Raw genomic sequence first — 25,525 nt, 5'->3', positions numbered from 1 at the left:
GTTTTTTCAATGCCATTTATTGACAAGTGAATATTTTTTCAACATGGCAAATTTTTTATTTAGTTTTGGATGATTTACAGTGATAACAAAATTCTACATGAGGTGATTTATTAGTAATTATGTATATATAAAAATTTCAATCGCTATACTGCTAGCCACACACGCTATATAGCAAGCCACACATGCTATAAACTATATAGCATATATAGCAAGCCACACACGCTAGCCGCACGTTATATAGCAAGCCACACACGCTATATAGCAAACCAAGTACGCTATGTAGCAAGCCACACAAGCTATAGACATGCACATACACGCTCCAAACATACACACATGCTATACAGCTAGCTACGCACTCTAGCCACACGCTCTATAGAAAGCCACACACGATTTATAGCAAGCCACGCACGCTAAATAGCGGTGGTGGTGCCACAGTCTCTTTCAGTTTCGGGTTGTATTCACCCAACGATATCTGAATCGGATTACCGCTGGTGGGGTCCAACTCAGATCGAAGGGAAGCAGAACTGAAAGAGGTAAGAACTGCAGCTAACCCCTACCACCACCGCTGTTGCCCGATGCTGATCCACTTCGCCTACTGCCATCGGTGTTGATGTCCGCTGATGCTGCCTGCCGCTAGTAAACTGATTTGCTTGAGGAGAAACAGTCTCTTTTATAGCCCGAAGAGTGCATTCGCGGCTAACTAGGTACTCCATTCTGTCGTCCTTTTTAGGGAAAGGCACCTGCGACCAATCAAAAGTCGACATTTGCGTTTCGACAATGTTCAACAATTTTCAATATTACAATAGTTTGAACAATCAGATTTCAATTTTCTGCATTTGAACGGGTGCTTAAATGATTTTCTAATCGATGCAAATATGACAGAAATCGGTTGGAAACTGACTGCTGAAAATTAGAATAGTGACTTCTTTCGAGAAGACGAAACTCTTGAGCCGTACCTCCAAATCTCTGAACGAAATTCAGAGGTCTTTTTCCCATACATCTCATCGACACATTTTTTTGTTGAGGTTTCAACCGGCGGTCATTCACCAGTCAATGAAAACTATGTTATATTGCATACTGTTTAAGCAACATCAAATAATGGATTATAACTAGTTTATTCGTAGAACATTCTGATTGCAAACCATATCAATGCGGCTCTGCTGCATAGTCGAGGGCAAGGAATCAAAGCGGCTTCAATGCTATTCAATTTCAATTGAAGTAAATTAAGAGTGCATACGCTTTGACAAACAAGTTCATGAGTTGCATTTTTATCGGTGCTGTCTGAGATTGTCATTTTCGGTTGTCAGTTGCGGTTGTCAGTTAGAGCGCAAAATTCTAATTTTTCTCTGAAATCACAATATTTACCAAAACCAGTGAAAACTTTCAGGTTTACGTAAATATTTACGTTTGTTTTTACGTGTGCACCTGGTAATATTTTCTTTGTGTGTAGTTCCTTACAGCACTTTTTCAGCAGTGTTTGAGATACAGTCGTCGTTCGCTAACTGCAACATGTTTACATTGCAGTTATCGAATGCCGTTCGATAACTGCAACACTTGACACATGCCGAAATTTAGAGGGGGGTCCGTCACTACAATTTTTGTTTTCAATGATGTCGAAATGTATTTTTTTTTGAAGAAGTACATAGTAGCAAAAATAGCAGAAAACTAAAATAGGTAAGCTTTTTGATTGATCAATTTGATAGTCATATTTCCGCATCATAATTTATTGCGTTTTAGTAACTACTTTACATAACCAATATGTAGGCGAAGATAAAGTTTATCACTACAGAAGACCATTTTACGAGACGTTTCTGAACTCAATTCATGAATGAAATTTTGACAGGAAGCTCGGAACCGCTTACATAACGCAAGTAAAAGCAACATGAATGTCAGCAGGATCCGTGACGTGAAAGCTAGCCAAACAATGCACAAGGATTTTTTTTCTCTTATAATAATTACGGTAAGTGAACCACATAACATGGTGATTTTGCTTCATTGATTAATATTAGAGATCTATAATCTCCCATCTAAAATGAAGAGACAACAAGTAAACGGAATCGAAAAAAATCGAGAAAAATGAAAAGTCCTGTTGAAATGTTTCTAGAGATTCAACAATTTTTATTTTCGAATGCATTTAGAATCCCCCCGCGAGATTTGTCACTTCAATTGGCGTTGACGGTGTTGCTGATATTCGTTTGGTTTCTGCGTGCGAAAAAGAAAGAAGGAAATATTTTTGCTTTTGTCATCACGCACATTTTGACAATTACATACGAGAGTTCACGTAGGTGCGAACAGCCTTCGAAATCTCTTTCAACGCGAATAAACCGAATGTCAAAAATGACTTTGACTTCAGATTTGACGGATTGCGGTCCGATAACTGCAAAGTTGTTGCAGTTATCGGTCTTGCAGTTAAAAAGCGTTGCAGTTAAAAGACTTGCAGTTATCGAACGACAACTGTATCTGACAGTTGCGGGTGTTGCTTCTTTTTTTTCTTGGGATTACTGCATTCTATTTTTTCATTTATTCATTTATGAATTGAGTTCAAAAACGTCTTGTAAAATGGTCTAATCGCACAGAAAGAAGTAGAAGATCTTTGGGAGGAAAATAAATTAACTTGGAAAATGAAGTCCGCACTTTTGGTTGCAGAAAAACCGTCTCTTGCAGTGTCATTGGCGCTTATTCTCAGCGATGGAAAATATTCTACAAGAAGAGGTAATTTTTACAAGTATTTCGAATTGTGTTCTGCAGCGGGCTTAACTTTATTATATAAAATCAGTTCTTTGATACTATAATGTGTTTGGAGTTATCGTCACACGGTCATAAAATATCAGCTAATTGATAATTGTTAATCAAATCAACAACTGAATAAAATGTTAGTTTTTACTCTGCCGCTCATGGCAAGTCCGTCCCAATTGAATTTTTGTCAATTTTGAGTTTATTTATGGAATCAATTCCTTTTTATATCTACTTTCGATAAAACAAATATTTTTGAATACTTCGTTCTGAGGAGTTATGAAAAAAATAGCAAGTCGGTTTGTCCCATAGCAAAAGTGATCGCAAGTCGGTCCCACTGCAAAAATCTTCGCAATTTAACCCCATAGCTAATAATGATTATGAAAAATGTGATATTTACCACAACTTATGGTCTTCAGGATTAGAATTGGATGTACCAAGTGATATTCGATAGGAGGTTTGATTGAATTATACGCGGTCTACATCGTGTGGTTCTAGCTGACAGTACAATGTTATCTTCAAGACAAAGTTTCCACCAGTAGCTTCTTCCAGCTGTTGTTAGTTGACAGTGAACGCTTTAGGTGTGTCACTGTATTATTAGTTGAAGCATTCTTTAGTAAATACTACTTTTCGTATTTTATCCGTATTTTATGTAAAGACGTGGGCAAGAATTGTTCAATTATTGTCGCGAATTTCGTTTTGAAGAATTTGCCAGTCTATTAAATACTTCGGTTCGCTACTTAGCTGTTTTTTAAAGGAGCAAACATTTTCCTAAGCTATAGGTGTTCTTTCATATTTGCTTCCTCTGCTACTTGGAAGCTGTCCGCCGTCACGAACGTGTGACCGCTCTCAGGAAAATTTAGAACAAGTTCCTACACCTAAACTGATTTCGAATTTATCAGTTGTATCAAATGTAAAAACAAAATCTAATTTTATTTTGAGCGGCGCAGTTGGTACATTGTGCTATGCTTCTCACAAAAAAACTTATTTAATGAAGCACGAGAGAAGGTCATTTATGAATTGACCTGCGATGGATTCATTTCAAACGCAAGCTATAGCACCGCCGTCGATTAGCAGTAGTTTGTTTTTCATCACCGGTCGTAGCTGGCTATGGGACTGACTTGCTATCATTCTGGCTACGTACCGTAAAAGTAATCGCATATGAGTCCCAGCTTATGATTTTCAACAAATTTTGATAAAGTTTCGGTGTTTATACAAGTTTTATGATGCAAAAGTGTTAGATTGTCATTGCAGTACTAAATTCTGTTGATGGTCTTGATTGAAAATGCATTCAAGTGCAAAATTTCACCCAAAGCGTTACGATTTAATTGCTGTTTTCTCGTCAGCACCAAAACGCAAATGGGACGGACTTGCTATGAGCGGCAGTACTGCATCTAAATGTTTTCCGCATGCGCATCGAGATTGAAATTGGTTATCGATCTTGTCTCAAAGCTTTGAAAATATTTTACTGAGCGTCTTAGAGGCCATCCACAAACCAATTCAAGAAATCAAACTTAGGCAACATTTTTTTTTCATTTCTAATTTCTAAAGTCTATATAAAGAAACTAAATTGCCGTTATCTAAAAACTAATTTAACATTTTTAAATATTTACATGCCACGTCGCTGTGAGTGACTCGAGAACTAAGCTAAGCCAATCGGCGAGCTTCGGTGGTAACAATTAAGTTCCATTCACACCTCCCGACGAAACTGGCCATTTTTTTTTTTATCATCAGCAATTAGGTCACCTTACAAACTAAATAAGTGTTAGCCAAGGGTGACGTCAGCGCCGTCACGCTGCCCGTATCCTATTCGGTACCACGTGAATGTAGGGATAGGAGTTGCTGGGCATTATGCTATGGACCACACTGGGTTCTATTTTATGCTAACTAGTACGGGTATACTGCTGGTACGCATTGCCCAGCCATTTACCAATAGGACTCATTTAAATTGAAATTATGAACACTCTCGAAATGCTGGGCAAGTTTTTGAGCTTTTTGTTCATTCGTAAGAAACGTGTGGTCACCATCTTTGAGGACTGGAATGGGCTTTGAAGGTTTCTTAAGAACCTTCGAAAGCTTCCAGAAAGGTTTGGAGTATGGTTTTAGTTGTTCAAATTCTCTCATGAAATTTTCATTTCGTAAGTTTGTGAATCGATGTTTGATTTCCGTTTGTAAATCTTTAGAAATAACTTTCAAAACAGTGTTACGAGATATCGTCGTCTCCGTATGTTCTTCAAACGCTCATTGTCAATAATTGGTGTATGATATTTCACTCTAGCCTTAGGAACTGATAAGTTCCGGGCATTGAGAATTAAACTGCACACATCATTTAATGCTCCGTCAATGTCAGCACTATTTTGCAAAACAATATCACAATTCAAGCTTTCTTCGATCGTGGTACGATATCGACCCCATTTGGCATTGTGATAATTGAACACACCCCTAGTGGAATTTGAAACAGTTTCACATGATATAAAAACCCTAAATTAATCCACCCAGCGGTCAGACCCAGAATTTCTCATTCAAACTTATTATTTGTAAAAAGAAGATTTACATGAACGCTTCAATCCAATAAATGTATATTTACTCTAGGTTCTAAAAAATTGATGTTATAATCTATAAATATAAAAAATCAGTCCGGTCTGTCTGTCTGTCTGTCTGTCTGTCTGCCTGATCCATATAGGCTCGAAAACTACCGAACCGATCGACGTAAAAATTTGTTTGTAGGGGTTTTTGGTGCCGATAAAGGTTCCTATGGTAGTTTCTTCTCTCTTCTGGAAGGGTCCCATACAAATGAAACATAAATTTCTGCACAACTCAAGAACAAACCAAGCAAGTGGAACGGAAGTTGGCATGTGGATGTTTTAAGGGGTAAAATATATGTTCATAATAGTTGGACGCCCTCCCCTGTTCTGGAGGGGAGGGGTTCCATACAGATGAAACACAAATTTGTGCACATCTCGAGAGCTAGTCAAGTAAATGGAACCAAATTTGGCAGGTGAATGTTTTTAGTGGTGAAAAATATGTCCATGATGTGTTCTTGTCCGGATCCTATATGGTCGTGAAGTCGCCCCGTAAATATAGTTCGTCGCAACACACTGGTTGCTGACAGTGGTCCGTTCTCTCCGGCAGGTACGTCTCGCCCCGTCAAGATAGTCCGTCGCAACACACTGGTTGCTGACACTATCTGACACCAAATTTTTTTTCGAAAACCGAAATTTCATGCAGCCAACCCCGCTTGGATGAATTATAGGATTTTCAAAAGCCAAATTTCTAGACTGAGCAACTTTGCATATACTATTTTTTTTTTAAATTATCTAGACTTACAATTTAAAAAGGACTGAAGTTTTTTTTTGTAAATCGATATACCTGAATAATGACGAGAGAAAAAAAGTCGTCAAGGAATGACTTTGAGAAAGTTGTCTGAGTTTCCATTTAAAAATGTTGAGAAAAATAAATAATTGAGATACTACAACAACAACATTTTATCATAACCGCTATGTGCTCCAGAATAAAACACCCTTACGTGCCCCCAAAATGGTCCTTCCGAAAAGATTCTACTGGGGCTTCACTAATAACATAACTCTTTGGATGTTATGTGGTGGCCCTGAATAGATTCAAAATGGCAACTGTGGTAGATTTACGGCCTATGAATGTCATCCCGGCTCCGAAAATACTCATATCGGGTGGTATTTGGCCATTTTGGCTGATTTTCATGAACCAGAAGTTGCCACCTTGGATTTCAAAACGACGTCTGTGGTCGATTTCAGGTTATCCTGATTTCGGAAATACCCATAACCGTATATATTACTTATTAACGAGTTCTGAAATGTTTTTCGAATTTGGCTTTTAGATAGACAATTGCGTTGCCTGTAGATCTTCTGAACAAATCAAAATGGGTACTTTTGAGCGAAAAAAGTCTCGAACAAGAACTTTTTCATGACCAGAAATTTTTATGTGTTTTGCATCTGAACTCACATGCGTCTCATCGACGTCAGTAATCACAAGAATTAGAGAAAAGTTGTCAAGGAATGGCGTATAGAAAACCGTCTGAAATTCATTGATCATTTATTGAAACTCTTCTGAACATTTCAACATGTTCACTCTTAAGAAAAAATATTTTTTCTAACAAAAACTTCTCTATTTGAAAATCTCAAATTTGTTCAAAATGCAAATATCCAATATTGTTGATGATTTATTTTTTATTAATTTCAAACTGTTTGTTCAGGTACAAAAGTAAACAAAGCCACCAAAGCGAAGCAAAGCCTTGGTGCTACAATCCGATTCGGAACTTGACCTTCTGTTTATTATACACAGACATCGCAGCCGACTATTAAGCGTACAGGACAATTGCGGGGCTAGCGTTACGATCCTACTGATACTAACAGTCCCATTCCGAGACTCGAGCCTACGACAACTGGCTTGTTAGGCATCGTACCTCGAGACCAACTGAGGAGACAAGCTGCCACTATCTTTAAAAAAGTAAAACTTCCTATGGTTTGCAACTCACGAAAATTTATAATTACTTATTAAATCTTACTTTACGAACTGATTTCATTTTTGTCATATGACTGACAATTTCCCTCGTCCAGAAGTTTTTCCAAGTCTAAAGTCACACCTTCTATTCCCGTTCATTTTCGCATTCTCGCAAACTACATACATTGCCCGCTTTACTAAAACTTAAAATACTTATTGAATGTATTAATTTTACCATGTTGAATCATAAGTTTTTTAAAGTTTTTTTTCGGCGCGGATTTAGTATTCACGGCGCGGATCTTCAAAACCCGTGGCGCGGATTTTGCGGATTCAAAATTAAGGTTTCTGTAACAACCCTGTATTAGCAGTATTAGCATTATTATTGTTATTGTTATCATTATTATTATTAGTATTAACATTAATATTATCATTAACATCAATTACTATTACAGGTCGGACTCGATTCTCCGCAGACTCGATTATTCGGAATTCGATTATCCGGAATTTTATTACATTTTATTTTATTTATTTATTTTTGTTTGTTCGTTTTTAATTTTTATTTCGAAATTTTACCTTTACCATCCCTCCTGGCATATTTGTGTCCATTTATGTCACCCACTGCATGTTTGGGACATGTTCGAATTGAGTGAAAATAATCAATATCCAATTTTTTTTTCGCTTCTCAAGATTTTACCCCTTTTCGCCACAGAAATAATTTCTGGTTACGCAACTGCATTGTAGAAGTAAAATAAATAAAAGAAAATATTTATTTTATGTTCGTTAATAGCAAATTTTAATATTTTTTCTGTGATTCGATTATCCGGAATGAAATTTTTTTTTGATGTTCCGGACAATCGAGTCCGACCTGTACTGCTATCATTATTATTATTATCATTATTATAATCATTATTATTATTATTTTTATTATTATTGTCATTATTATCATTATTATTATTTTTATTATTATTATTATCATTATTATTATTATTATATCATATTCACAATTTCAAAGTCATGATCATAACAACGACCATGATTATTATTGCGAGCACGCTTGTCACTACCAATTCACAACTATCAAAACAGCGTAATACGCTACCATCACTCTCACATTACATGAACACCTATTGATTTTCAGAAGAAATTTGCAATTAAATACATTGTCATATGATTTCATCTTCCACCTCCTCTCTGCAATGTATCTGAAACTAGTGGGACGGCGTCAAACCTGCGCCTGCTAGTGGAAGAAGCCGGTGCGCTACACGGTCTAGCGCATATCCAAAGTTACGATGCTCATCGTTGCCTAGGATAACGGATAGGCTTAGTAGGTTATCACTCAGCGAAAGCAGATGAGCAGGCAGCGGCCAGCCAGAGTGATAATCGATCAATTACAATTACAATAAAAAATATGTCCATGATGTGTTGACATCTCTCCTTCTTTTGGAAGGGAGGGGCGCCATACGAATGAAACACAAATTTCTGCACATCTCGACTAACCAACTAAAGGGAACCAAACTTGGCAGGTGAATATTTTTAGAGGTAACAAATATGTACATAATGGTTTGACACCCCTCCTTTTTCTATAAGGGAGGGGTCTCATACAAATGAAACACAAATTTCGCACAACTCAAGAACCAATCATGAAAATACAACCAAATTTGGTATGTGAATAATTTTAGAGGTAAAAAATATGTCCATAATGGTTCGACGCCCCTCCCTCTTCTGGAAGCACTAGTTTCTGCACAAACTTCTGCACATCTCACGAACTAATCAACTAAATGGAACCATATTTGGTAGGTGAATGTTTTTAGTAGTAACGAATATGTTCCAAAATCGACCTCAGGCAAAATTTTGGATTGTAAGATGGCAACATCCGGTTTCTGGGAACAAATACCAATTTGAATTCTAAGATGGCGACTTCCGGTTTTATGAACAACAGCTGAAAATGACCAAATACCACCCAATATGAGTATCTTCGGAGCCAGAATGTTGCAAGAAGCTAGAAGTTGACCTCAGGCACCATTTTGAATTGCTAAATGGCAATTCTAGGAAACAGTCTAAAATGACCGAATAATACTCAATATGGATATTTCCGTAATCAAGATGATGCATAGAAACCAAACATTGTCTCTGGACACCATTTTGAATTTAAAGACGACCACTTTTAGTTTCTGGAAAACAACCAAAATAACTAAACACCTCCCAATATGGGTATTTCTGGTGTCAGATTGATGCCAGAAAATCTGCTGAAAATGATCGACTACCACCAATCATTTCTAATGATTTGATATTTGACTTTGATCATACCCTATGGCCGATTCGTCGTGCATTTGCAGACTTTCAACACATCGTAAGGAATCAATAAATTTGGAACGTTCAAATAGTACGACACCACATTTAAATTATGTTGAGGCCACATATATTGATCAAAGCAAGTATAGTTTCAAATAGTCTTTGAATTTCTTTTTTTTTTCATAACTTTTGATCCACATATCAAATTGTTATGAAGTTTGTTATTTGTAAGTTTGAGAGATGACTCGTTCGTATGACACTAGTTATGTTCAAATAAGTCATGTAATCTTTGAGATAATAGACTTTCGTTGTTTTATTAACAATTTAATGCATAACGGTTGCTTAAGGGGTTATATACCTTTTTGGTTTTCAAAAAAACCGGAAAAAATTTTATTACACTATCTTCAAATACAACATCTTGAGAACATCCCCACAAATTTTCATAAAGATATGAGCAATAGGAAGAAATTTGCAACGCGCCTCGCCACGGCCGCATAAGCTAAACTTGAAACTTTACACGCGATTATCTCGGAATAGTGTTTGCCGGAAAATGACTTTGCCGTGATCCTGATTGCGGGAAAACTACTGAACCGATTTTCTTCATCTTTTTTTTTTAAATTTTCGTTATAAAATTCGCCGGTCCTTGAACGATCGCTTTTTGAAACATACAGTTACATTTTGCCGCAAAAAAATTTTCAATGAAATTTTTTGCGCTCAAAACGTGCATTTTTTGGGAAAAACGTTCCCGTTTGCACTGAAAACAAAATACTCATAAAAGCGATCGTTCAAGGACCCGGCACACTTCTAAACTAATAAAACAATATGAGTTTTTTTGATTTCGGTTGATCCGCTGAGTCTCTATCAGGATCACCGCAAGCCTCTGCAAAAAATAGCGTTTCGGGGAAACGGCCATTACTTCAGTATTAATTGGTATATCTCAAAATCAAACGTATTTTCTTGTTGTTGATAAACTGTACTTTCAGCAAAGTACCACTTTGATGCAATGAAAGTGGTGCTATGCACTTAAAAATAAATTCAAACTTCCCTCCTTTTTCTCGATCAAAAAGGTATATAACCCCTTAAGTTCGATTAGAATCAAATGAAATGAGAACGTATAGGGCAGTCAAACTTTGAAACCACGTGTTCAATCATAATTCATCAGTTAACCCTTGACTAGCCCGCTCATCTGATAATAATAATGATCAATTCGGTTGTGCAGTTTCTGAGATAATGAAGGTTAGTAATTTTCACATTTCGGTACATTACAGAGGAAGTTACAGTTCGATTACAGTAAAATTCAGTAGGGTGTTAGAAAGTAGCTGGACTTTTCATTTGACACTAATTTTGTGGAAATCGGGTCAGCCATCTCTGAGAAAAGTGAGTGAGTCCGAGTAGTCTTCGGAATATGTTCCTTTTCAGAGTTGGATTTCACATTTTTAAACATTACAGGCAAAGTAATAGTCCGATTGCAAAACAAATCAATAGGGTTTTATAGGGAAACTAGACCTTCCATTTGACACTGATTTTATGAAAATCGGTCCACCCATCTCTGAGAAACATGAGTGAGATTAAACACTCTTCAGAGCACGTTTCTTTTCATAACTTTTGAACCACAAGTTCGATGTTTATAAAATTCAAAAGTTAAGGGTTTTCAAGGTAGCCCGTTCGTTTGAAACCAATTTTGTTCAAATCGGTTGTGTGGTTTTAGAGATGGTTTCATGATTTTTACATTTTAATACATAACCTCTAAACTAAAAATCCGATTCCAATAAAATTGAATAGGGTCTTATGGGACAAGTCCTTTCATTTGCAATTAATTTCATGAAAATCGGTCCAGCCATCTCTGAGAAAAGTGAGTGAGAAAAAAAATCTGCACATACACACACACATACACACACACATACACACACACACACATACAGAAAATGCTCAGCTTGTCGAGCTCAGTCGAGTGATATATGCCATTCGGCCTTTTGGAGCACTTTTATATCTTCGGTTTTGCAAGTGATTGCTATACCTTTCTAGGAGAAAGGCAAAAAGTTATAGGAAGATAATCAGAATCAAAATCAGCATGGGCTAAAAAATCACTGCATGAATGACTTTGATTTGCTAATACCAAATCAATTGTGGATGGATTCCTAACTGAAGAGAAACATATAGGGCCATTTGGAAATAAAACTGAATCAATCCAGTCGAGCAATCGTTAAACAATATTTTTGCGTTGGATTTGCTTTGTGCATTATTCTATGATCGATGTTTTGCATTAAAATCACCGACGATACAAAATTTAGATATATTCCTCGTAAGTTTTTGTAGGGGTACTGGGGGTAAGCCCGGCACTGAGGGTAAGACCGTCACCCCTAGGATTTTACTAGAAAACGCTAATTAACTGTGTTTTGGAATATGTGAAGTGTTGGTATTTAATATTTTAGACATTTTAAGATACATCGAAGCCACCATGAAACGTCAAACGTCAAAATAATAGACAAAACATACGCTACTGCAGCAAATGCGTAAACGGATGTAATTTTTCGTGAGTGGAACGTAAGCTTTTATTCATTTGGAAAGACTAAAATAATTTTTCGTTGCTCTACAATTTATTGCCTGTATTGTTAGCAATCACAGGAATTCGATCTGAAGTAAATTGAAGCAATGAATTTGTAGAAATAATCTTTTTAAACAAATGTGTGCTGTCGGGGTAACACCGTCACCCAGTGAGTGGGGTAAGCCTGACATGGTCTGAGGTTAGTTGGATGTAGCTGACACATATTTCTCATCTATAACCGTTGTCTTGCTGATAAATAAATTAATTAATTGACTTAGAACCATGCACTCAAGCTCTTCTGTGTTTATGAATGATTCCAAGGGTTATTAGAGGTGTCAAATGTACTGAATGAAGTCACAAAACTGACGGCTTTCCCGGTGGTATTTGAAATATGCTCCGGTGTGGTCAATTTGATCCTGGCTTCGATGAAACTAGTTAATAATATGATTTAAAGTGCCACATGATAGGCTTGCCGAGTATCAAATTCTTTAATTGATTATACATAATGTTCACCGGAACTTATTCCGGCGATCTCCCCAGAACCAGCTAACCGACAACAACCAAATTCAACAGTAACATAGAGAAATGTAAGATCTCTCATTCGGCGTTTTCCGAATTCAAATTGGTTCAGTTAATTCGAGTAAATTCATGAACAAACTTAGGTGCCGGCGTTACCCCCAAGGGGTGCCGGTTTCACCCGCACTGATTGCTAAACGTCGTTTTTACCTTTGTTTCAAAACTTCACTATTCCTTGTAAAATAACAGTTTTGAAGTACTGAAAACCTTCATATCTTGCAGAAAACAATATGGGCAATGATTTTGTGAAAGAAATATAACAATATTCGCCATCAAGTGCTACTAAAGAATCATTTTCCTTAGGGGGCCGGGCTTACCCCCAGTACCCCTAAATCTCACTTTAAATGATTTTTCTGCTCACCAGTGCATTAAAAAGGAAAATACACTGCGGCTATAAATAAAATGCCAATGGTGCTTATTACGGGAGTCACTTCACGGTGAAATCAGAGTGAAGTGAACAAAATCCTATTACGGGACTCACGTAAGTGAGAAAAACGTCGCGAAGTGACATCTGCCGTGAAATCTGGGTTATTATGAGTGTCATACCAGTGAAGTGAGAACGGAAAAAGCGACGTTTCGGCTGGAATTATTCGTCGTGCATTTGCAGACTTTCAACACATCGTAAGGAATCAATAAATTTGGAACGTTCAAATAGTACGACACCACATTTAAATTATGTTGAGGCCACATATATTGATCAAAGCAAGTATAGTTTCAAATAGTCTTTGAATTTCTTTTTTTTTTTCATAACTTTTGATCCACATATCAAACTGTTATGAAGTTTTTTATTTGTAAGTTTGAGAGATGACTCGTTCGTATGACACTAGTTATGTTCAAATAAGTCATGTAATCTTTGAGATAATAGACTTTCGTTGTTTTATTAACAATTTAATGCATAACGGTTGCTTGAGGGGTTATATACCTTTTTGGTTTTCAAAAAAACCGGAAAAAATTTTATTACACTATCTTCAAATACAACATCTTGAGAACATCCCCACAAATTTTCATAAAGATATGAGCAATAGGAAGAAATTTGCAACGCGCCACGGCCGCATAAGCTAAACTTGAAACTTTACACGCGATTATCTCGGAATAGTGTTTGCCGGAAAATGACTTTGCCGTGATCCTGATAGCGGGAAAACTACTGAACCGATTTTCTTCATCTTTTTTTTTTAAATTTTCGTTATAAAATTCGCCGGTCCTTGAACGATCGCTTTTTGAAACATACAGTTACATTTTGCCGCAAAAAAATTTTCAATGAAATTTTTTGCGCTCAAAACGTGCATTTTTTGGGAAAAACGTTCCCGTTTGCACTGAAAACAAAATACTCATAAAAGCGATCGTTCAAGGACCCGGCACACTTCTAAACTAATAAAACAATATGAGTTTTTTGATTTCGGTTGATCCGCTGAGTCTCTATCAGGATCACCGCAAGCCTCTGCAAAAAATAGCGTTTCGGGGAAACGGCCATTACTTCAGTATTAATTGGTATATCTCAAAATCAAACGTATTTTCTTGTTGTTGATAAACTGTACTTTCAGCAAAGTACCACTTTGATGCAATGAAAGTGGTGCTATGCACTTAAAAATAAATTCAAACTTCCCTCCTTTTTCTCGATCAAAAAGGTATATAACCCCTTAAGTTCGATTAGAATCAAATGAAATGAGAACGTATAGGGCAGTCAAACTTTGAAACCACGTGTTCAATCATAATTCATCAGTTAACCCTTGACTAGCCCGCTCATCTGATAATAATAATGATCAATTCGGTTGTGCAGTTTCTGAGATAATGAAGGTTAGTAATTTTCACATTTCGGTACATTACAGAGGAAGTTACAGTTCGATTACAGTAAAATTCAGTAGGGTGTTAGAAAGTAGCTGGACTTTTCATTTGACACTAATTTTGTGGAAATCGGGTCAGCCATCTCTGAGAAAAGTGAGTGAGTCCGAGTAGTCTTCGGAATATGTTCCTTTTCAGAGTTGGATTTCACATTTTTAAACATTACAGGCAAAGTAATAGTCCGATTGCAAAACAAATCAATAGGGTTTTATAGGGAAACTAGAGTCACTTCACGGTGAAATCAGAGTGAAGTGAACAAAATCCTATTACGGGACTCACGTAAGTGAGAAAAACGTCGCGAAGTGACATCTGCCGTGAAATCTGGGTTATTATGAGTGTCATACCAGTGAAGTGAGAACGGAAAAAGCGACGTTTCGGCTGGAATTATTTCACGACCATTTTGAACGGTGAAATGATTCCACGAAGCTGCCATAAGTCTTAGAGGTGCTTATTACGGGAGTCACTTCACGGTGAAATCAGAGTGAAGTGAATAAAGTCCTATTACAGGACTCACGTAAGTGAGAAAAACGTCGCGAAGTGACATCTGCCGTGGAATCTGGGTTATTATGAGTGTCATATCAGTGAAGTGAGCACGGAAAAAGCGACGTTTCGCGTAGAATTATTTCACGACCATTGTGAACGGTGAAATGATTCCACGAAGATGCCATAAGTCTGAAAGTTGATTGATTTGTGATCTAATGGTAAATATTGGATTTATTCTTCAGTAACGAAACGAATCCGAATTTGATCCGTGTCTTAAAGCGGTAAAATTTTCATTTTTTTGCCCGATGAAAAAAATGCAAACTAGTTCAGGAAATTTTCGATACCGAAAAAAACATTTTTTTTATGCCGAATGTCTTAGAAATGCAGAACACGTCAAGATCTGGTGTTATCTAGAAAAACGGAAAAAAACGACTTTCTGGGACTTAGAAATTTTTGAGCTGGGAAACAATCTCATTTCACTTGTCCTATTCTCAATTTCACTTCACTGTCAATCTCACTCCACGGAGGTGATTTTTGTCACCTCACTTGAGGTGGAATCGGGAATAGGTCTAAAAAAGTGAAGTGAGCGTGAGAGTGAAATCTATTTCATCGTGAAGTGACTACCATAATAAGCACCAAAGTTGATTGATTTGTGATCTAATGGTAAATATTGGATTTATGCTTCAGTAACGAAGCAAATCAGAGTTTGATTTGTGCCTTAAAGCGGTCAATTTTTCATTTTTTTGCCCGATGAAAACTAGTTCAGGAAATTTTCGATACCGAAAAAAACATTTTTTTTTGATGCCGAATGTCTTAGAAATGCAGAACACGTCAAGATCTGGTGTTATCTAAAAAAACGGGAAAAAACGACTTTCTGCGACTTAGACATTTTTGAGCTGGGAAACAATCTCATTTCACTTGTCCTATTCTCAATTTCACTTCACTGTCAATCTCACTCCACGAAGGTGATTTTTGTCACCTCACTTGAGGTGGAATCGGGAATAGGTCTAAAAAAGTGAAGTGAGCGTGAGAGTGAAATATATTTCACCGTGAAGTGACTCCCGTAATAAGCACCAATATCTGTTTCGATTTCAATTCCCAAACCTACTATAACCTTCGTTTCTAGATGAGGCATAACACATGTTTTATTCGACGGTAGATAACTATTGCAACTCCACCTCCGGCAACATCAATCCTATCGAATCTGTGAACCATATAATTGGGGTTTCTTTTCAGTTTTATATTGGGCTTTACCCCTACAAAGGTTTGAGCTGGACGATTTATCTATAGATAATTAATGTAATCACAATTTCAATCAGTTATACAAAAAAAAAACGAACTGATTCCATTTCCAGATATAAACTTCTTCAAAAACTGTTTACTTGATTCACAACGGTAAAGACGTGAATTGCTGTAGAGCTACACAAAGCTAGCACAAGGTTTTCATGACCTTCAGTCAGACTAACCATAACTACTTCATGTATATTCTCTAGGCATTCAAATAACAATTTAAGTTTTAATTGTAAAAGAATCCATTTATATCTGACTTCCACGCGAGAGGGTCAAACTTATGTAGTCACTTTCTATTATTTTTTTTTAAGCTACAACAACATAAAGGAAAAAAATCCATCATCACCACCGCGACGAACACTGTAGTTTTGTCATTATATGTTGAAAAAAAAAAGATCTAATATAAAATATAAATAAAATTTTACAACACAATCATATCCGTTCGTAAAAAAACTTCGTCAATTACAGGCTTCAATTAAACAATCAATAAATAAATAGGTTTCAAAAATAAATATTTCATCCAAAATAAAGCCGTTGTTTGAACTTCGTCATATAAACTCTCGTCATTGTTGAAAGCTTTTAAATTTCGTTCTGTACAACAGAAACTTTCACGCGTGAAATACATTGTCTCTTGAACTCCGCAAGTGTTGGTGCACGCTTAACATGTCTTGGTATCGAATTGAAAAAACCTTTATAAAATAATGGATTCTGTGGAGCTTCGGTAAAAAAAACCTAAATTAAACCACCTAGCGGTCAGACCCGGCCTTTCTCATTCAAACTTTTATTTGTAAAAATAGATTTACATGAACGCTTCAATCCAATAAATGTATATTCACTCTTCAGGTTCTAAAATATTAACGTTGTAATCTATACATATAAAAATGCAGTCCGGTCTGTCTGTCTGTTTGATCCATATAGGCTCAAACCGATCGACGTGAAAATTTTAATGTAGGGGTTTTTGGTCCCGATAAAGGTTCCTATGATAGTTTGAGACCCCTCCCCCTTCTGGAAAGGCAGGGTCCAATACAAATGAAACATAAATTTCTGCACAACTCAAGAACAAACCAAGCAAATGAAACCGAATTTGGCATGTGGATGTTTTAAAGGGTTACAATTATGTCCATAATGGTTCGACGCCCCTGCCTCTTCTGGAAACACATGTTTCTGCACAAATTTCTGCACATCTTGCGAACTAATCAACTAAATGGAACCATATTTGGCAGGTGAATATTTTTAGTGGTAAAAAATATGTTCCATAATCTACCTCAGGCAACATTTTGGATTGTAAGATGGCAACTTCCGGTTTCTGGAAAACAGCCAAAAATGGCCGATTTCCACCCAATATAATAATATCCGGATAAGGAATGACACACAGGAGCTAAAATCGACCACAGATATTTTGAATTCTAAGATAGCGACTTCCGGTTTCGGAAAAACAGCGGCAAACGACCAAATACCACCCAATATGGGTATTTTCGGAATCGTAATGATGCACTGAAGCCACAAATCGATATCAGACACCATTATGAATTGTAGGATGGCAACTTGTGGTTTCTGAAAAACTGCCAAAAATGGCCGATTTCCGTCTAACATGGGTATCTCCGGATCTAGAATGATACACAGCAGCTGAAATCGACCAAAGACCCCATTTTGGATTCTAGGTTGGCGACTTCCGGTTCCTGGGAAACAGCGGAAAATGATCGAATTACACCCAATATGGGTGTTTCTTCAACTAGAATGACGCTCAGAGGCCAGAAATTATCTTAAATACCATTTCGAAATCCAAGATGGCGACTTTTGGTTTGTGAAAAACAGCCTAAAATAACCAAATACCATCCAATATGAGTATCTCTGGAACCAGAATGATGCAATGAGCTAACATTGACCTCAGGCGGCACCATTTTGAATCGCTAAATGGCAACTTATAGGAAACAGTCGAAATTGACCAAATAATACTCAACATGGATATTTCCGTAATCGAGATGATGCATAGAAACCAAATATTGATTCTTGACACCATTTTGAATTTGAAGACAATCACTGTTAGTTTCTGGAAAACAACCAAAATAACTAAATACCTCCCAAACTGAGTATTTCCGGTGTCAGATTGATGCCAGAAAATTTGCTGAAAATGACCTAATACCACCCAATATGAATATATTCAGAATTAGGGCGATGTACAGAAGCCAAAAGTCGAGGATGTTGTCATTTCGATAAAACCAATCATTTCTAACGATTTGTCTTTTGACTTTGATCATATCCTATGGCCGATTCGTCGTGCATTTGCAGACTTTAATTGCATCGCAAGGAATCAATGAATTTGGAACGTTCAAATAGTACAAAACCACATTTAAATTATGTGGAGACCACATATATCAATCAAAGCAGGTATAGTTTTGAATAGCCTTTGAATTTCTTTTTTTTCCATTACTTTTGAGCCACATATCAAATTGTTAGGAAGTTTGTTATTGAAAAGCTTGAGAGATGACTCGTTCGTATGACACTAGTTAGGTTCAAATAAGTCATTAAATCTTTGAAATAATAGACTTTCGTTGTTTTATTAACAATTTAATACATAACGGTGGCTTAAGTTCAATTATAATCAAATGAAATGGGAACGTATAGGGCAGCCAAACTTTGAAACCACGTGTTCATCATAATTCATCAGTTAACCCTTAACTAGCCCGCTCATCTGAGAATAATATTGATCAAATCGGTTGTGCAGTTTCTGAGATAATGAAGTTTCGTGATTTTCACATTTTGGCACTTTACAGACGAAGGTACAGTCCGATTACAGTAAAATTCAATAGGGTGTTACGAGGCAGCTAAACTTATTAGTTGACACTAATTTTGTGGAAATCGGGTCAGCCATCTCTGAGAAAAGTGAGTGAGACCAAGTAGTCTTCGAAATATGTTCCTTTTCACAGCTAGATTTCACATTTTTAAATATAACAGGCAAAGTAATAGTTTGATTGCAAAACAAATCAATAGGGTCCTCTGGGGCAACTAGACCTTCCATTTGACACTGATTTTATGAAAATCGGTGCAGCCATCTTTGAGAAACATGAGTGAGATTAGGTAGTCTTCAAAACACATTTCTTGTCATAAGTTTTGAACCACAAGTTCAATCTTTATGAAATTCAAAAGTTAAGGGTATTTTAGGTTCATTTGAAATCAATTGTTCAAATCGGTTGTGTAGTTTTCGAGATAATGATGTTTCATGATTTTTACATTTTGATACATAACCTCTAAACTAAAAATCCGATTGCAATGAAATTTAATAGGGTCTTATGGGACGTGACGTGACCTTCCATTTGCAACTAATTTCATGAAAATCGGTCCAGCCATCTCTGAGAAAAGTGAGTGAGAATAAAAATCTGCACATACACACACACACACACATACAGAAAATGCTCAGCTCGTCGAGCTGAGTCGAGTGATATATGCCATTCGGCCCTTTGGAGCACTTTCATACTTTTCGGTTTTGCAAGTGATTGCTATACCTTTCTAGGAGAAAGGCAAAAAGGTGTTCTTATTTCGTCCGCGTTTCTAGTGTTATTTCTATGAAAATCTCTTCTTCTTTCAATTCGATCACACAAATATTTAGGTATCAAACCATTAATGATTTTAAAAATGAACACCATAGACAAATAAACAATTCGTTGCTTCACGGATAACCATTGCAAAGCGTCCAACATAAAAGCAGAGGAAGTTAATCTTTCACAATTTAAAATCAAACGCATTGTTCTATTCAGCAAACGCTGTACCCTCAATAATTGTGTGTTACTGGCCAAATACAAAAAGGTAGGGCGAGATGATTGACTTGTATAGCTGTATTTTACTACTAATTGTTAATTCGTTTTTCAAACGGCATAATATTCCATACTTCTTGGCATCCCGAACGCGACCGATTGTCTCATCATCTATTATAACAGAGACATCGTCATTTACCATAGTCCGCGAGAAAATCATAAATTTAGTTTTATCAATATTCAATTTCAATGCTTCTACTTCAGCCATTTGCTTAGAGAACGTAAATCTTCATTCAAGTGTGAAACGGCTTCTTCTAAATTTTTAGCTGCAATGAACAACACGGTGTCATCGGCAAAAAGATTTATGTCACAAAAACGTAAAACTCGTCACATGTCATTTAAATACATAATAAACAAAAGAGTCGGCTGTTTTATTTCATCCGGTTCATCGACCAGTTCAATTGATTGATTGATCAATGAATCACTATCGATGAAATAATAATCAATTACTTGTTCTGTTTGTTCTAATGTGCCATCAAAAGTTTTGGACCGCGGTTTACAGGTTTTTATAAAGATTTCAAAATTTTACATAACTCTGACTACCTACAGCCACGGGGGTGAGATTGAGCCAAAACGGGAAATGTTTTTATGTTAAATTACTTGAGATTTCTAGAACCTAATACCTCAAATTCAATACTTTATGAAACGTGACATATTTATTCACAACTTCAAATAAAATATAGATAATATCAGTGAAATGTTTCACTTAAATAATGTTTCAAAGTACAGGTCAAAAAACATGCGCAAATAACGTTATCCAAAAATGTCCAAGGAAAACCAACCCGTTCAAAAAATCTCATCAACTTACTGCTCAGTCGGTACGTAAGGATGTCGTCTTGAATGTGTTGAGGAAATATTATGCATTAAATCTGTGTTGTCTCAGAAAATAATGTTTTTCAAAACTGTACACTTTTCGAGCCCTTTGGGGTGAGATTGTGCCAAGCTATGATGAACGGTACAACGTACGGAATTCATATTTACGACAAAATTATATCAGTATACACCAAAACACTTGCATTGTTCACATAGGGTGTGTTGTCAAGCCAAGGTATTATTTGAAATAATGACTAAAAGCTTGAGAACAGTAAGCTAACAACTGTTAAATGGAAATTTACACTGACTGATATTACTTATGGAATGTAACAAAATTTTGTACACCGATTCTATATTAACTGATGACTTTTTCAGCGAGGAAGGAGGGTTGTGGGTACGTTTCCAGCGGTTTTGAAATCTCCGATGGAATATACAGTGAACAATGACATATAATAATTGAAACGAAAAGTCTTCTCAGGCCTTATGTCCTAACGTTTTCTTTTTCTAAGCTACCTGGAGACGCCACTATGTGTATAGAGACCGTCTATAAGCCACGTTCTCATAATTGGTTACTCCAGATATTGATTTGATCCAGTCATACATTTTTCTACAATTCATATGAAACGTAGTTTCTGGTCAACCCCCCACAGCCCCTTAATAGTCCACGTTGTTTATGGTAGACCCTATATTTACTGTTTTATCATGTTATTCATGTGAATTATTCGTTGATACACTACTGTTCATTTTTCAGGTATTAAAGTCAACTTTTTGTTTTTGGCACAATCTCACCCCATATAAGGGGTAAGATTAGGCCAAAGTTCATTCAATTTTAGCAAAATTATAGTTTATTGTAATTTAACCATATTTGCGGCAGTCGTTAACTAAACATTTAAATGTGCATTGACGTGATTTGGATCAAACTCTTTGCCTAAATGTGTACATTACAAGCTAATGAACAAAAATGTATCCTTATTTCGCACAATCTCACCCCGGCAGACGGTACTGGCTGACTTTTCAGTACCAAACACGAAAGGTTTGTTGCTGTTTGAATTCGAAATATTACCTGAAACGACACTAGCATATGAAATGCCTGGTGGTGCCTGAGCAGGATTAATTGTTTTCTAAATTTGAATTATTACCTACAGACACACGAGCTAGACGAAATGCTGGTGATGTCTGAACAGTATTGAATGTTTTTAGATTACCCATATGAATATTATTGACAACAGGTTGTTTTGAATACCTACGCTGTCTTGAGAAAATCATTTTTGTCCTAACAGGACAATCAAAGGAATTTGATTTGTGTTTACCCCCATAAATCACACATTTGAAATTTCCAGTGGCCTCCTTCACAGGGCAGATGTCTTTTGTGTGAGAAGAGTCACTACAAATCATGCATTTTGTTGTCAAATGACAGTTACGAGTACTGTTCCGTCTCCCCACCAAAACTAACCACGACCAATCAGCATCGAGCAGCATCTATGCGAGCCACCGCAGCTGCTATAAAAGAACCCTCTGAAAGAGAAAGCGTTCATTCAGTTTTTTATCGCGCAACAATTCACATCGTAGCAGCAGTAGCAGATAAACCAAAGAAGAGAATAAATAGTTGGTAGCATAGCAGCAAAGTTGTTTCTCCTGCATTCTTCTTCCTGTGGAGCTGAGCAAAAAGCAATCCCCCCAGTTCTTTTCGAGACTAATAAGAGTTAATTTTTGAGCCAATTGCAAACTCCGTTCACCTGTGGTGTTTACAGTCCACCACAAGACGTTCCAGTGCGAACATCAATTTGGTCCTTCGAACCGGATCACGAGCCACCCGGAAGAAGCAAAACCCGTGCTGCGTAATTTTCCTACCGAAAGAGAATTGAAGACGCAGTCGCTCTGTGCTATCAACTCGCCCGTAGGTAGACGAACCTGCTACAGCAACTGCGATTGTGGCTAAAGCGTAAAAGCAAAAGTAAACATGTTTGAACGTGTTCGCGCGCGTGCGAAGTAGAATTTTCGAGAATGCCCGTAATGCATTCGCCGTCGCGTTCGGAAAACGGTGATAGTGACGGATCTGCGTCGTTTCATGGATTCGAAGAAGGAATTACTATGAATCCCGACAACGAGAATAAATATCGTGTTGTGTGCCTTCAGCGCTCACAAGTGAAACAAAAGTTGGTGCGGATTCAACGTACACTTATCACCAATTCTAATATTGTGTTGGCACATTTAAATGTACTGTCGAAAAATCTGTCTGCTGTATATTCGGAGTACAGTGGATTCCACAGTAAGGTACTTTCCTTTGTATCGGACGATGCTTTGGATCAGCAAGAAGAGGAATATGCTGGGTTCGAGAGCATATATAATGACGTGTGCAATGCCGTAGAGGAGTTACTTTTGGCAGCAAAGAATACAGCGGTGCCAGAATCTCCAATAAACCAACCAGCTCAACCAGTTATTATTCAACAACAACCATTAAAGATGCCAATTCCAACATTTGACGGAAGTTATGCCGCATGGCCGAAGTTTAAAGCTATTTTTAATGATCTGATGACAAACTCCGGGGATACAGATGCAATTAAGCTATATCATCTTGATAAAGCGCTCATTGGAAACGACGCCGGAGCTCTGGATGCTAAAATTCTGAGTGAAGGTAATTACAAACAAGCATGGGATGTACTTGTGGATCGCTACGACAACAAGCGTGCGATTATCGAGACCCATTACCGCGGATTGTTATCCTTGAAGAGAATGTCATCACCATCGTATAAAGAACTACGTGCCCTTCGTACTGCAGAGCATTTTTTTGTATTCCTTATCGTTTCGGCATTAGATAGTACCACACGTCAATCTTGGGAATCTACAACGAAAAAGGGAGAACTCCCGAAGTACAAGCAAACCATAGAGTATCTGAAAACAAGGTGCCAAATCCTAGACAATTGCGAAACTGATTTCCAGGCAGCTGCTGCTCCAATCAAATCGAAGCAAATTCCTCTCCAATCAAAGATTCAACCACAGAAAAGCTATGCCGTTTCGACTAGTTCTTCACAACCTACGCTTGTTTGTGACATTTGCGGCGGTTCACATCGAAATGTCTAGTGCACAGCCCTATCCAACCTTACACTTGCCCAGAAGAACGAGAGGATTCGAGCTGCTGGAGTATGTTACAACTGTCTACGCAAAGGACATAGAGCCAAGGATTGTCCTTCCGATAAAGCGTGTCACAAATGCCAACGCCGTCATCACACATTACTTCACCACGATGGAGTCATGAACAAAGAATCTAGATTCAATGTTTCTGCTCCTGTTGAAATGGCAAATAAGCCATCGGTTATTGCCGTTCCAAACCAAGCTACTGCACAGCAAACACCTGCTCTGGTTGAGCCACCTATTTCAACCACTTGCTTCTCGTTTTTTACGAAATCCGCCAAAACAGTGTTACTACAAACTGCGCTAGTAGAGGTCTTCGACATAAACAGTCAACCGCACCTGTGTCGTGTTCTGTTGGACAGTGGTTCTCAGGTGAATTTCGAAACCGAAGAAATGGCCAACCGCCTAGGCCTCCTTAAGACACCAGCCAACGTTCCTATCGTGGGTATCAATGCTTTACGTACCCACGCCCGTGATAAGGTGAAAGTACAGTTCCGTTCCCGCGTGTCTGCTTACCACGCCGAGCTCTAGTTACCCCGAGAGTAACGGGCATAATCCCAACCTCCAAAATTGACATCTCGCGATGGATGATCCCTGACGGAATAATGCTTGCCGATCCTGAGTTCCATACACCCGACAAGGTAGACTTGCTTCTTGGTGGAGAACTATTTTTCGACATCCTCAAACCAAGTTTGATTCATCTTGCCGATGGATTACCACAGCTACGAGACACTCACTTCGGATGGGTCGTAGCTGGTGTCATAGTCGATCCGCACGTAGTCAACGTGTCCCTCCAGTATTCGCACACAACCGTCGAAGACATCGAGCGAAAAATGCAACAGTTCTGGCAAACAGAAGAAGTGCCTAACGTTCCAAAAATGTCAACAGCCGAGATAGCATGTGAGGCACATTCTCTTCCCACCTACCAACGTAATGAAACAGGAAGGTTTATTGTCAAGCCACCATTCAAGGAGAGTCTTTCCCAGCTGGGTAATTGTCGTTCTCTGGCCTTGAAGCGATTTCTCATGCTGGAGAAACGGTTGATTCGAAACCCTGAGCTGCAAACCCAGTACGTAAATTTCATCCGGGAATATGAGTCCTTAGGTCATTGTCGTGAGGTAGCCGAGTCGGAGGACGTACCAAACCAACAAGTGTATTACCTCCCGCACCATGCAGTACTGCGGCCGTCCAGCTCGAGCACGAAATGCCGTGTCGTGTTCGACGCAAGCGCAAAATCTTCACCATTGGAACTTTCCCTTAATGATGTACTTCAGATCGGCCCAGTAGTACTAAACGACTTATACCATATTGTGCTACGATTCCGTACGTTTAGAGTGGCCTTCACCGCAGACATTTCAAAAATGTACCGCCAGATACTCGCAGCTCCATCGGACCGTCGATTTTTGAGAGTTTTCTGGAGAGAAAAGCCGTCGTTACCTTTGCGCGTGCTGGAATTGTGCACTGTCACGTACGGCACTGCCTCGGCACCGTACCAAGCAACAAGATGTTTTCTGCAACTTGCCGAAGAGGACGG

General features: G+C 37.7%; 1 protein-coding gene across 3 annotated transcripts in view; it reads left to right on the top strand.

The window, feature by feature from the left end:
• The first annotated feature begins 1,425 nt into the window (after positions 1–1,425).
• Positions 1,426–25,525, top strand: part of LOC129726405 (DNA topoisomerase 3-beta) — a 297,697-nt gene continuing 273,597 nt past the window's right edge. Inside the window, exons 1-2 of one of the 3 annotated variants that reach the window (XM_055683044.1) lie at positions 1,426–1,674; positions 1,738–1,960. Coding sequence is in view for 2 of the 3 variants with exons in the window: in XM_055683043.1 (XP_055539018.1) it covers positions 2,622–2,712 (91 nt within the window). In the remaining variant the exon portion in view is untranslated. Of the gene's footprint in view, positions 1,675–1,737; positions 1,961–2,333; positions 2,713–25,525 lie in introns of those variants that run through there. The other 2 variants (XM_055683043.1, XM_055683042.1) reach the window with 2 other exon arrangements.

The sequence above is a fragment of the Wyeomyia smithii genome, chromosome 3, assembly GCF_029784165.1.
Source record: "Wyeomyia smithii strain HCP4-BCI-WySm-NY-G18 chromosome 3, ASM2978416v1, whole genome shotgun sequence".
Taxonomy (NCBI): domain Eukaryota; kingdom Metazoa; phylum Arthropoda; class Insecta; order Diptera; family Culicidae; genus Wyeomyia; species Wyeomyia smithii.
The sequence above is the reverse complement of the archived record's forward strand: the minus strand, read 5'-3'. Positions and strand labels throughout refer to the sequence as shown.